The sequence below is a fragment of the Notolabrus celidotus genome, chromosome 11 (genome assembly GCF_009762535.1).
Source record: "Notolabrus celidotus isolate fNotCel1 chromosome 11, fNotCel1.pri, whole genome shotgun sequence".
NCBI classification, from domain to species: Eukaryota; Metazoa; Chordata; class Actinopteri; order Labriformes; family Labridae; genus Notolabrus; species Notolabrus celidotus.
This window is the reverse complement of record NC_048282.1, coordinates 1,241,595-1,254,822: the sequence shown is the minus strand read 5'-3', so window position 1 is coordinate 1,254,822 and position 13,228 is coordinate 1,241,595. Positions and strand designations below refer to the sequence as shown.

Sequence of the window (13,228 nt, the reverse complement as noted above, 5' to 3'; positions counted from 1 at the left end):
TGATTCTGCCCCCACCATGCTTCTCTGTGGGTCTGGTGTTCTTTATGTGATGTGCAGTGTTGTTTTTATGACAAACATGCCTTTTGGAATTATGGCCAAAAAGTTCACCCTTGGTTTGATCAGACCATAAAACATTTGATGCTTTTGGGAGACTTCATGTGTGTTTTTGAAACATGTTGCCGGGCTTGGATGTTTTTCTTCATAAGAAAAGTCTTCCGTCTTGCCCCCCTACCCATATCTGAAACATATGAAGAATAGGAGAGATGTTGTCACATGTAGTACACAGCCAGTACTAGTCAGAAATCCCTGCAGCTGCTTTAATGTTGCTGTAGGCCTCTTGGAAGCCTCCCTGAACAGTTTTCTTCTGGTCTTTTCATCAGTTTTGGAGGGATGTCCAGTTCTTGGTAATGTCACTGTTGTTCCATATTTTCTCCACTTGATGATGACGACGGTCTTCACTGTGGTCCATGGTATATCTAATGCCTTGGAACATGTTTGTACCCTTCTCCTGACTGATACCTTTCAACAATGAGATCCCTCTGCTGCTATGGAAGCTCTCTGTGGACCATGGCTTTTGCTGTAAGATGAAACTGAGGAAATGTGATGAAACTCCTCCTAGAACAGCTGATCTTTATTGGGATTAATCAAAGTCACTTTAAATTATGACAGGTGTATACTGACTACTATTTGTCATGAGTTTGAATGTGATTGGTTAATTCTGAACACAGCCACATCCCCAGTTATAAGAGGGTGTGTACACTTATGCAACCACATTATTTTAGTATTTTATTTTTTATATATAAAAGATTAAAAACAAAAGTCAGTTGACTTGTTCATGTTATAGTTCACATTAAAGGTGGAAAAGTTCTGACTCGATTTATCTTGGTCTTATTTTTTTACATCATAAAACCTGGTATTTTAACAGGGGTGTGGAGACTTCTGATATCTACTGTATATATATAAAATATGTTATGGAATATGTTACAATATTGCACATGGTTATTGAGGTATTGCACCATAAATCAAGTATTGCACATGTATGTGATCAGTCACAGGAGTCTTTAGTAGTTTACTGTCTGATGTTCATGAGGGATACAGCCTGAGGTAAGAAGCTGCTCCGGTGCCGGGATGATCTGGTGCTCAGAGCTCTGAAGCGCCGGCCGGAGGGCAGCAGGTCAAAGAGGTGGTGACCCGGGTGAGAGGGGTCAGTGAGGATTTTTCCTGCCCTTTTCCTCATCCTGGAGGAGTACAGGTCCTGGAGGGAGGGCAGGGGGGTGCCAATGATCCTCTCTGCAGTCACGACTGTCAGTTGCAGCCTCCTCATGTCTGCAGTCACGACTGTCAGTTGCAGCCTCCTCATGTCTGATTTGGTAGCAGAACCGAACCAGAGAGTGAGGGAAGAGCACAGGACAGACTCAATGACTGCAGAGTAGAACTGTTTTAGCAGATCCTGTGGCAGGATGAACTTCTTCAGCTGGTGGAGAAAGTCAAGTCTCTGCTGGGCCTTTTTCACCACAGAGTCTATATGAGTCTCCCACTTCAGGTCCTGGGAGATGATGGTGCCCAGGAACTTGAGGGACTCCATAGTGGCCACAGTGCTGTTCAGGATCGTGAGGGGGGAAGGCGCAGGGGGTTCCTCCTAAAGTCCATTGTCATCCCAACTGTCTTTAGCGTGTTAATCTCCAAGTTGTTGTGACTGCACCAGACAGCCAGCTGCTCCACCTCCTGTCTGTAAGCAGACTCCTCACCGTCTTGGATGAGTCCGATGGCAGTGGTGTTGTCTGTGAACTTCAGGAGCTTCAAAGAGGGGTGTTAGGAGATGCAGTCGTTGGTATACAAATAGGATTGTACTTGAGCCTACTAAGGAAGAGTAGTTAAAGGGGACATATCACGCTTTTTTCATCAATATATATTGGTCTAAGAGGTCCCCAAAACATGTCTTTAAAGTTTATGCTCAAAAAAACACTTTGAAATCAGATTTTGGCCTGCCTGAAAAGTCCTCTTCTTCATTGCTCATCAGAACACTCTGTTTTCTCTCTGACCACGCCCCCTCAGGAAGTGGATGTGCCTCGGCTCTCCAGCACGTTGATCTAATGTTTACATGTTGGCTGAATATACACGGCTGCTCAGAGATCGCGTTACTTCAACCCTCTGAATCTGATCCAGAATCTGATCCTGATGGAGAGGCGCCTGTAGCAGGACCTTTCTGAAGGATTGGTCATAGATTTAGTGTTTCTTGTTGTTTTATTTATCAGTATGTAGACGTGTGTCTTGGTACACAGCTACGAACATGTAGCTATGTGGCTATGCTAACTAGCGCTAGCACTTATCCATGATAAATAAAAATCCTCCACTAGATCTTCAAATCTGCAGACGTGGGGAGTAAAACCGACCTCTGCCAGAAAGGCAGCAGGACCTTTCTGAAGGATTGGTCACAGATTTAGTGTTTCTTGTTGTTTTATTTGTCAGTATGTCGACGTGTGTCTTGGTACACAGCTACAGCTACAGCTACAGCTATGAACATATAGCTATGTGGCTATGCTAATTAGCGCTAGCACTTATCCATGACAAATAAAAATCCTCCACTAGATCTTCAAATCTGCAGACGTGGGGAGTAAAACCGACCTTTGTGTTTATTAAGACAGCCTACAACTAGCATGCCTCCCTCCTAAGCTCCTTGTTAGCACACATTTGTGCAGGTAATGAAAAACGGAGGAGGGATTCAGTATTATTTTATACAGTCTATGGGCTGAACAAGCTCCGAGCTCTGACTCCGTGACAGACCGGATATTGTTGTTACGTAACAAAAACACGGAAGTCTGAAACGGCTGGTTTCACACACATTTACAGAAAGGTGGAGAAATCAGAACAGGGGCAGAATGGATTTTTTACATTCTCGGGGGGTTTGTAGACATGCCAGGGAAACATATTTCAGGTAAAGAACCATTAAAAAGTCAATTTTGCATGATATGTCACCTTTAATATAATAATAATAATAATAATAATAATAATAATAATAATAATAATAGTAATGTAATAATAATAATAATGATAATAATAATACTATTAATAATAATAATAATAATAATAACAATAATACTACTACTACTACTACTACTAATAATAATAATAATAACAATAATAATAACAACAATATTATAATTAATAATAACAACAACAACAACAACAGCAACAACAACAACAACAATAATAATAATAATAATAATAATAATAATAATAATAATAATTGTATTATTATTATTATTATTATTATTATTAGTATTGTTATTATTATTATGTTGATAATTGTAAATACACAGTTCGGTGTTAGTTTGTATAAAAGGTAATAACTGGAGGTATTTATTCAGTACAGACTACAGATAGTTTTCTGTCTGTAGTTGGAGGACTGTGCAGTAACCTTCCATAGCAACGTCAAAATTACCATAGTAACTGATGCAAGGCGACGGGAGCTACCACATGAGAGGGGAGATATTTGACGACGAACATTTGAATATTTGTTTAAATGCTTATATGTAGTTTGAAAACGACTCACTGCATAGACATATCTCTTCTGCGTGTATTCCCTGTGAAGTAACCCCTTATTCAGTGGTGAGTACACTTAATGGAAATATCACATTACGCCCCCCCCCTCTTTAAAAAAGTGGTAGAGTCCGTTTCCAACATGGCGGTCGCACGTTTGAAAATCTGAAGGGACTCTGAGGGAAACAGTAGTTCCAGTTAAAAGTCGGGTAGAAGCAGTTTGTCATTACCAGTGTATTGTTTGTTTTATTGCTCCAGTGACTCAGGAGTATGGTTAAAACGGGACATGTACCCACCATGGAGGACAGCTGGAGGGAAGGGTTTGAGAGAAGCCGGCTGGTCCCCCCTCCATGCCAAGCAGCCCGACTGGCCGTGGAAAGCCACTTCACCCAGTCCCACGGCTTCCAGCTCTGCCTCAGCCGGCTCACTGTTCCTCAACCCCCGCAGGTGACTCATTAAAGATAACGAGACATGCTCCAAAGATATATTAGCTCACATGTTAAAGTTTAAAGAGCCTACCTGCTAACTTTGGGCTGTTTATGAGACAGAGCGATTAAAATAGGGTTAAGACCCTTGAAATATCAAATACATTACTCTGCGTATGAAGATGACTCAGTGAAACTCCTATTAAAACAGGCCAAGCATCTCAAATTAGTATGTAGTTTACATTTTTAGTTCAAAAATACAGTGTACCAGTCAAAGGTATTGATATTGTATTGTATTTAAAGGTGCAGTGTGTAGCATTTAAAGGTACCGTGTGCATTATTTAAAGGTACAGTGTGTAGTATTTAAAGGTACCGTGTGTTGTATTTAAAGGTACCGTGTGTAGTATTTAAAGGTACCTTGTGTTGTATTTAAAGGTACCGTGTGTAGTATGTACAGGTACAGTGTGTAGAATTTAAAGGTACTGTGTGTATTATTTAAAGGTACCATGTGTTGTATTTAAAGGTGCAGTGTGTAGAATTTAAAGGTACCATGTGTAGTATTTAAAGGTACCATGTGTTGTATTTAAAGGTGCAGTGTGTAGAATTTAAAGGTACCATGTGTTGTATTTAAAGGTACCGTGTGTAGTATTTAAAGGTACCATGTGTTGTATTTAAAGGTGCAGTGTGTAGAATTTAAAGGTACCGTGTGTAGTATTTAAAGGTACCATGTGTTGTATTTAAAGGTGCAGTGTGTAGAATTTAAAGGTACCATGTGTTGTATTTAAAGGTGCAGTGTGTAGAATTTAAAGGTACCGTGTGTAGTATTTAAAGGTACCATGTGTTGTATTTAAAGGTGCAGTGTGTAGAATTTAAAGGTACTGTGTGTAGTATTTAAAGGTACCATGTGTTGTATTTAAAGGTACTGTGTGTAGTATTTAAAGGTACCATGTGTTGTATTTAAAGGTGCAGTGTGTAGAATTTAAAGGTACCACGTGTTGTATTTAAAGGTGCAGTGTGTAGTATTTAAAGGTACCGTGTGTAGTATTTAAAGGTACCATGTGTTGTATTTAAAGGTGCAGTGTGTAGAATTTAAAGGTACCGTGTGTAGTATTTAAAGGTACCGTGTGTAGTATGTACAGGTACAGTGTGTAGTATTTAAAGGTGCAGTGTGTAGTATTTAAAGGTACCATGTGTTGTATTTAAAGGTGCAGTGTGTAGAATTTTAAGGTACCGTGTGTAGTATTTAAAGGTACCGTGTGTTGTATTTAAAGGTGCAGTGTGTTGTATTTAAAGGTGCAGTGTGTAGTATTTAATGGTACAGTGTGTAGTATTTTAAGGTACAGTATGTAGTATTTAAAGGTACAGTGTGTAGTATTTAAAGGTGCACTGTGTAGTATTTAAGATAAGATAAGATAAGATAAGATACTCCTTTATTCATCCCGCAATGGGGAAATTCATGGAGTTACAGCAGCAAACAAAAAGGTGTACAGTACAGTAATTCCATCAAGAATATGTACATAAAGTCCATCAGAGACGACAGCTTGGCCATAATTCTCCTGTCAGCCACCACCTCCACAGGGTCCAGAACTTAGCTGGCCTTCTTCACCAGTTAGTTCAGTCTTGTGTGTAGTATTTACAGGTGCAGTGTGTAGTATTTAAAGGTGCAGTGTGTATTATTTAAAGGAACCATGTGTTGTATTTAAAGGTGCAGTGTGTATTATTTAAAGGCACAGTCAGTAGTATTTAAAGGTACAGTGTGTATTATTTAAAGGTACAGTGGGTCATATATATGTGTATAGTTTGTTCATTCTATGCTACTGTAGAAATGTTGCAGAGCAAGATGGCGGCCTCCATGGAAGGGGTTCTTCTCCTTAAGTAAATATAAAAAGCTCTTAGTTAACAAATACAAAATCCCTTTTTAATAAGGTGATTATAAACTCATTGAAACACACTCATGAATATTATGTTCCATTTCTGTCTGTTCTGCTAAACACTGCTAAATTCTACACTGTGTACCTTTAAATTCGACCTGTACTTGACAATGGGGTGAATGGAAATCCCATAGACTGTATAAAATATGGACGTAGTATCCGTGACGTCACCCATCTGTTCCTGAGAGCTGTTTTGAAGCCAATCGACGGCGGCAGCCATATTGGAAATGCAGAACTCAACCAGGCAGAGTGTGACGTAGTGTGAGCCTCCTAGCCAACAGCTAGGAAAAACAGCTAGCAAAATCTTAATCTTAATATCTTCTGAACTGTCACGTTAAAATTCACCCCCGTACTAGTGATGGGAATTTTCGGCTCTTTTTAGAGAGGCGGTTCTTTTGGCTCGGCTCACTACAAAGAGCCGGCTCTTTCGGCTCCCAAGTGACTCCTCAGATTTTTTCTTGTTTGAATGACTGTATTACCTAAAATAATGTTAAATTATATGTCAAATGAATTACTAATGTAAAAATCATACATTATATGAAATGTGCATCATTTAAAAGGCTTTATTTATATTCTCAACATGGAGCAGAGTTCTACAGAAATTAAATTATAAAGTACAAAAACATGACTCATCATAATTAGACAAAAAGGTCCAATCTCTGATTGTCTGTATATTATTTATAAACTTTTAAACACCTTCATTAACAGCAGGTTCCCTTCACTGTCTTTATTCTTCACTTATTGCACTGATGGATAAACACTTCTAATGTCCATGACCTGGATGACTAAGATCCTTCACAGACACTTCTAATGTGCCTTTGCAGGTTTTTTGTGGAGCCTGATTGATGACACTTTCACCTTGCAGTCTTCCCTCTGCCGTTGAACAGTCAATGCCTTTTAAATGTGTCTAAAGTTTTCTGTGTTTCCTGCAGTCACTTGTTTTCTCACCTTTCCAGTGCGTTCTCTCTGTCGCGCATGTTCTCCCTCTCGTCTCCCTCCTGTTGGTGTGCTCACTGTGCTGTCTGTGTCTCTGACCCCTCCCCTCCCCGTTCTGCTCAATGTAGACACGTGATTGGTCAAGACGCCACCATGTCTTGACCAATCACGTGAGGCTTTCACAGAAAAAGACGAGGAAAAAAAACAAAAACGGCTCCCTGTCAGGAGCCGGCTCCCGTCGTTCACTTCAAAGAGCCGTCTCTTAGAGCCGGATCGTTTGCGACCGACACATCACTACCCCGTACAGTGTGTGCCGATAGAGAGATTAGCTTCGTCTTTTTCCCATTCATGTCTATGTGGTTTCCTGTGTTCCTGCAGCCAGCCTCTAGTGGATTCTCCATGTATTGCAGTTTATAACACTTCCGCATGGGCTTCATAGTTTGACACTGGAGGTTGCTTCTTGGGAAATCCACATGTTTGAACTTAACCCTTCAGCTGCTGGTTCATTTGAGACCCTTCTGAGGTCATTCAAATGTTTGCTGTATTTAGGCTTTGGTTGTATTCCAATAATTGGTTCATCATTGAGGTCAAATAATTCATTTTTTTATAGCATGATATTTCATAGTGAGTATAATCTGGCTCCTCCCCCTTTTTGTTCACAGGAGGTGTCAGAGGGGGGACAGGATTTGAACTACCAGCTCTGCGTGACCTTGTTCGATAGAAGTTATCAGCACTTCTTTGGGAAAACATGGAGGAGCCAACCCCAGGGGATGAAAAACAACAAGATCTCCTTCAATCAGGTAGCTCCACCACACCGGACGATCCACTGAAACAAGCAGGGCTTGAAGATGACATATGATTTACTCAATGCTTAGTTTTTAGACTGAGTTTTGATTGCATGTCATGTTGTTTGCTTGATGAATATATAGTAAAATCAAGTCACATCCGAGCATTAATTACATTAATTTAACTCAGCATGTATTTAATGTAATCAGCTCAATTGCCCCACCACTCAAGACGTTAAATCAGCAGTGATGATTGGACCGGGTTCTGCAAAGCTCTTGAGAATGCTGCAAGCCTAAACTTAGCAAGTACAAACCTTGATTGCCAAGAAGTCTTTCTACCGGCATCGAATGAGCTTAATGTTAGAAGTAGTCCACTTTTTCACCCTGCAGGTTGATAAAGAGCACATGTTCATCAGAAGAAATAAATCATAATCACTAATAAATCACTGGAGAGGACAAACACTAAGACAATCAATGTGTAGAGGCAGTTATTTCTACAGTCTAAAGGAACAGTTCAGATTTGAAGTGGGATTTTATGAGGAACTTACCGTGTGCGTAGTCAAGAGTAGTCAACAACTATAAATAAAACAGGCCTTCACAGCCCACTTTTAAAGACTCATGATCAGACACATGCAGCTCAGAGTCAGCTGTTCAGATCACAAAGAGCTGGGCAAGCTCAGACTGGTATTAAACGTTAAGATGTAAACATTAGGAAGGCATCCTCTTATTTTCACTAAGAATTGATGTCATCACCGCTCATTGTCATCTCTTGTATTTGTTGTTTGTGTATAAAAAATAACCAAGTCCAAGAAAAGATATCTCCACAATGACATAGTTCTTTCAGAGTAGCCTGACAGTGGTTTATCAACATGAACATGTCTGATCTCATCTTAATCCACCATGAGCAGAACACTTTGCAGCATTTAGCAAGTTACAGTGGCGAGGACAAACTTCCTTTAACAGGCAGAAACCTCCAGCAGGACCAGACTCATGTTAGACACACATCTGCTGAGACCGTGTTGGGGTTGTGCTGTTCGCTACATGTTTAGAAGATCTAACACAAATGGGCAGCAACGGTCCTCACACACATGCCCAGTCATAAAGGTATGGTGTCTTAAAGCTAGGGTTGGTAGCCACGGAGAACTAGCATGAATTTGAATGTAGCATTTCCTCAGGACTCCGTTGGGGGCAGGACCTGCAATGCTGAACGTGTCTGATTGGTAGATTAACCGCAGTGTTTTTATTCTGCCCGCCATCCACAGTAAAATCACACACATCTGTGATTCTCTTGATTTCTCTTTCTTTCATTAGTTTTGATTTGTTCTATCTTTTTTGTATGTGTGTGTACTTTTCAAAAGAAGAAGCTGTGATTCTCTTGATTTAGCAGCTTGTAACAGTAGTCTTCTCTCAGCCCACCGTGAATGCGTCTCTCCCGGTGTTACGGTTTTAAAAGTGACCCTGTAAACTGGAGACCTTCAGCTGAACGTGTCAGTGTTTGTGGAGTTTACACAGCTGTTGAAACACAGAGGGAGTTCCTGGGAATGCAAACTAGTTTAGTTTTTATTAAGATTTCAAAATATCCTCATCAGATATTTAATGATGGTCTAAAGACGTTTATGACGGATGCATCCGGCTGAGAGTCTCCAGTTAACAGGGTCGCTGTTTAAACCAAAACACCGGTCCATCTCTGCCACGGCTTTTTGAGTTCAAAAGGATTTTAAAGCCGTGTTGAAACGTCTTTGCTACTCGCGCTTATCTCCTCTCACGTGTTGATTCAGTGAATCCATCTGTGATGAAATATAGCACCATCTAAAACAGACCAGCTGAGTCACTTCATGCTAACAGGCTAACTGTTGTGTTGCTCATAATGATACCTGCCTGTCCGTCTGCTTCTATGGTGTCATCTGTGATGAATGGCATTCCTCTTTGTGTTACTGCCCTCTACTGGTCTGGTGGTGTAGTGCATTTACTTTTTTTTTCTCCATGTGTCACTGGCCTGATTTGCACAATCTACCCGGGACTTCAGCCCGCGGTTGAAACGCAGACAACAATGGGGGCCCAGGATCCTTTTACCTGGGACTCTTGGTCGAACCCTTCACCCTTCACTCAGTCTCCTCACTTTTCACACCGCTGCTGAACAGATATGTTCAAGCATTTTCACAATTTACAGTGTGTACTTCATATTTATTAGTGCCACAATTCCTCTCAAGTGAACTACAACACACACTTCTCTCCAGCTTGCTGTCGCTGTAGGGTTTGACTGCCACATCCAAGGGGTTTGGCAGACCTGCGAAGAACGGGTGTCACTTTGTTAGCAGCCAATACAATAAACCTGTGAGGAGCCCAGTTAATTCAGAATGGAACAGTTGTTTTAACGGCATCCATCAATCACCTTTAACAGCAACACTTAGTTATGTGGAGCCTTGAGCTATATCTGCATTTGCTTTAGATTGGATTACAGCACAGGGAGGCAGGCATGGTTCAATTTGCTGGGACTCACCACAGTCTGGACTGTAAGTAAGACAGAGTAGTCACTTGTTTGTTGTAGTTTTGGATCATTTTACATTGCTGTTATTTCCTCCTTATCCACAAGTCATCTGCTTGTTTTTGATGTTAAGTATTTCCCCTGATGGGATAGGCTTCAGTCTTTTTTCCTCTTGTCATCTCTTGTAGCTGTGTGTGCTGAAAGCAGTGTTTGCTGGCTACATTATCATGATAAACGGGGAACTCTAGACATAAGAGCTTAAACACTTTGTGGATTGGAAGTACATCTGGAGCAATTTAACTTACTTACTGGAGTATTTACTGTCCTGTTTGTACGTTTTTCTACTTTAGTTCAACAGTAAAGACTCTCTTGTTTATTGATTTTGAGATTGTTATTTCTGCACTTTTCTCTCTCTTAGGAAGTCAATGAACGAAGCTGGCCTGCAATTTCATTGGAACATGGATGACAGTTTGAAACAAGTGTACCGTCCCACTTTGTTACACTTTTTAAAAATATCTTCCCTCTTCTCCAACCGTTGAACCCTCGGCCCTTTCTCCTCTCTGTAACCATGATTAGATAAAAGGAACACACAAAATGTTTGATGTCAAAATGTGCAATGTATTCTTTAAAGCTTTGATGATGAAATTTCCAATTACTTCTTGAAAATGCTGAAAAGAATGTCATAGCTAAGTAGACCTGAGATACAAGGACCAGACAAAACATGAGAACGAGGTAATGACATATTCCACAAATCAGATCTTTTTTTTAGAACTCAATCAACTTGAAAGGATTTCTTTTGTACAGCAAGGCACCCTCTGGCAGGTTCATGCCTCTTTGGCAGCTTGATTCCTGTTCTCTAAGTTAAAGGTGAAGGCTTCAAATTCACAATTTTACCTACCTACATATAATTCTATAATCTAGTTTCTTCAGATAAGTCTTGGACTGAGGTTACCAGACTTTAAGACCATGCAATACCAGTGCTACTTTTGCCTGGAACAATGTAACATCATAATAAGGCAATGCAAGGCAGCTTTGTTTGTATAGCGCATTTCATACACGAGGGCAACTCAATGTGCTTTACATTAAAACATTAAAAGCATTGGAGAAAAGGAAAATTAGAAATATGTTAAAAATAAAATAAAAATTTGAGGTGAGTTAAAATAATCTAAGATAGGAAGGCAGTGGTAAATAAAAAAGTCTTAGTCTTTGATTTAAAGAGGTGAGAGTTGGAGCAGACCTACAGCTTTCAGGGAGTGTGTTCCAGATATGTGGAGCATAATGACTAAACACTGCTTCACCATGTTTCGTTCTGACTCTTGGGACTGAAAGCAGACCAGTACCTGATGACCTCAGAGGTCGAGGTGGTTCATAAAGTAGTAGCAGATCAGCAATGTATTTTGGGCCTAAACCATTCAGAGCTTTATAAACCATCAGCAGGATTTTAAAGTCTATTCCCTGACTGACAGGAAGCCAGTGTAGGGATCTCAGAACTGGAGTGATGTGGTCTACTGTTCTGGTCCTTGTTAGGACTCCAGCAGCATTCTGTATGAGCTGCAGCCGTCTGATGGACTTTTTAGGGAGTCCTGTAAAGACCCCGTTACAGTAGTCTAGTCTGCTAAAGATAAATGCATGGAGGAGTTTTTCTGCATCCTGCTGAGACATGAGTCCTTTAATCCTTGATATATTCTTAAGGTGATAGTAGGCTGACTTTGTAATTGTCTTAATGTGTCTGCTGAAATTAAGGTCTGAGTCTAAGACTACACCAAGGTTTCTGGCTTGGTTTGAACATTTCATCCGTGCAGATTGGAGCTGAGCAGTAACCTTTAACCTTTCTTCCTCCAAAAACAATCATTTCAGTTTTTTCTTTGTTTAACTGAAGAAAGTTCTGTCTCGTCCAGTCATTGATTTGTTCAATGCATTTACTCAGTGTTTGTATGGGACTATAATCCCCTGGTGATATGGTGATGTAAATGTGTGTGTCATCTGCATAGCTGTGGTATTTTATTTTGTTGTTTCTTATTATCTGACCTAAGGGGAGCATGTAGATGTTGAATAGCAGAGGCCCCAGAATGGATCCCTGAGGTACTCCACATACGATTTTCATCCGCTCAGATGTGTATTTACCTATAGACACAAAATAGTCCCGGTCATTTAAATAGGACTTAAGCCAATTTAGTACTGCACCAGATAGTCCCACCCAGTTTTCAAGTCTGTCCAGTAGTATCTTGTGGTCAACTGTGTCAAAAGCAGCACTAAGATCAAGTGATACCAAAACTGAAATTTTGCCATTGTCTGTGTTTAAATGAATATCATTGAGGACCTTGACTAGAGCGGTCTCTGTGCTGTGCTGTGATCAGAATCCTGATTGGAAGACATCAAAACAGTCATTTATCATTAGATAATTGTTCAATTGTTGAAAAACAGCTTTTTCAATAATGTTACTTAAAAAAGGAAGGTTTGATATCGGCCTATAGTTGTTCATTTCTGATGTATCTAAATTGTTCTTCTTCAGGAGGGGTTTAATTACTGCTGTTTTCATGGCCTGGGGGAAGACACCTGTAAGAAGAGACATGTTGACAATTTGAAGCAGATCCGAGGTCATGCAGTCTGAAACCTTTTTGAAAAATGGTGATGGTAGAATATCAAGGCAGCAGGATGAGGATTTTAAATGTTGTATTATATCTTGTAGGTTTTTGTAATTTATTGGATTAAATTGTGTCATAGTGATTGAGTTGTTTTTTGGTGGACACACAGATAACACATTCCCAGTACCTCGTACAGTAGTGCTGACTGCTTGTCTGATTTTCTGAATTTTGGCGGTGAAGAAGAATGCACATTCATTGCAGGCCCTGGTAGATAAATGTTCAGAGGCCACTGGCACAGGGGGGTTTGTTAGCCTGTCGACTGTAGCAAACAGGGCGCGTGCATTATCTTTGTTTTTGGTGATAATGTCTAAGAAGAAGGTCTGCCTTTACTTTTTTAGTTGTAGATTAAACATGTGAAGTCTTTCTTTATAAATGTCATCATGAACCTGAAGCTTTGTTTTACGCCACCTGCGCTCAGCTTTTCGACATTCCTTTTTTTCATGTTTGACCTGCATGGTATTCCTCCAAGGCGATTTTTTCT

General features: G+C 40.1%; 1 protein-coding gene across 2 annotated transcripts in view; it reads left to right on the top strand.

The window, feature by feature from the left end:
- Positions 1–3,436: 3,436 nt before the first annotated feature.
- nphp4 (nephronophthisis 4) overlaps positions 3,437–13,228 on the top strand; it is a 343,814-nt gene continuing 334,022 nt past the window's right edge. The window contains exons 1-3 of one of the 2 annotated variants that reach the window (XM_034696560.1): positions 3,437–3,609; positions 3,799–3,987; positions 7,495–7,632. In XM_034696560.1, coding sequence (XP_034552451.1) covers positions 3,811–3,987; positions 7,495–7,632 — 315 coding nt within the window. In that variant the 5' untranslated portion in view covers positions 3,437–3,609; positions 3,799–3,810. Of the gene's footprint in view, positions 3,610–3,798; positions 3,988–7,494; positions 7,633–13,228 lie in introns of those variants that run through there. The other variant, XM_034696561.1, reaches the window with a different exon arrangement.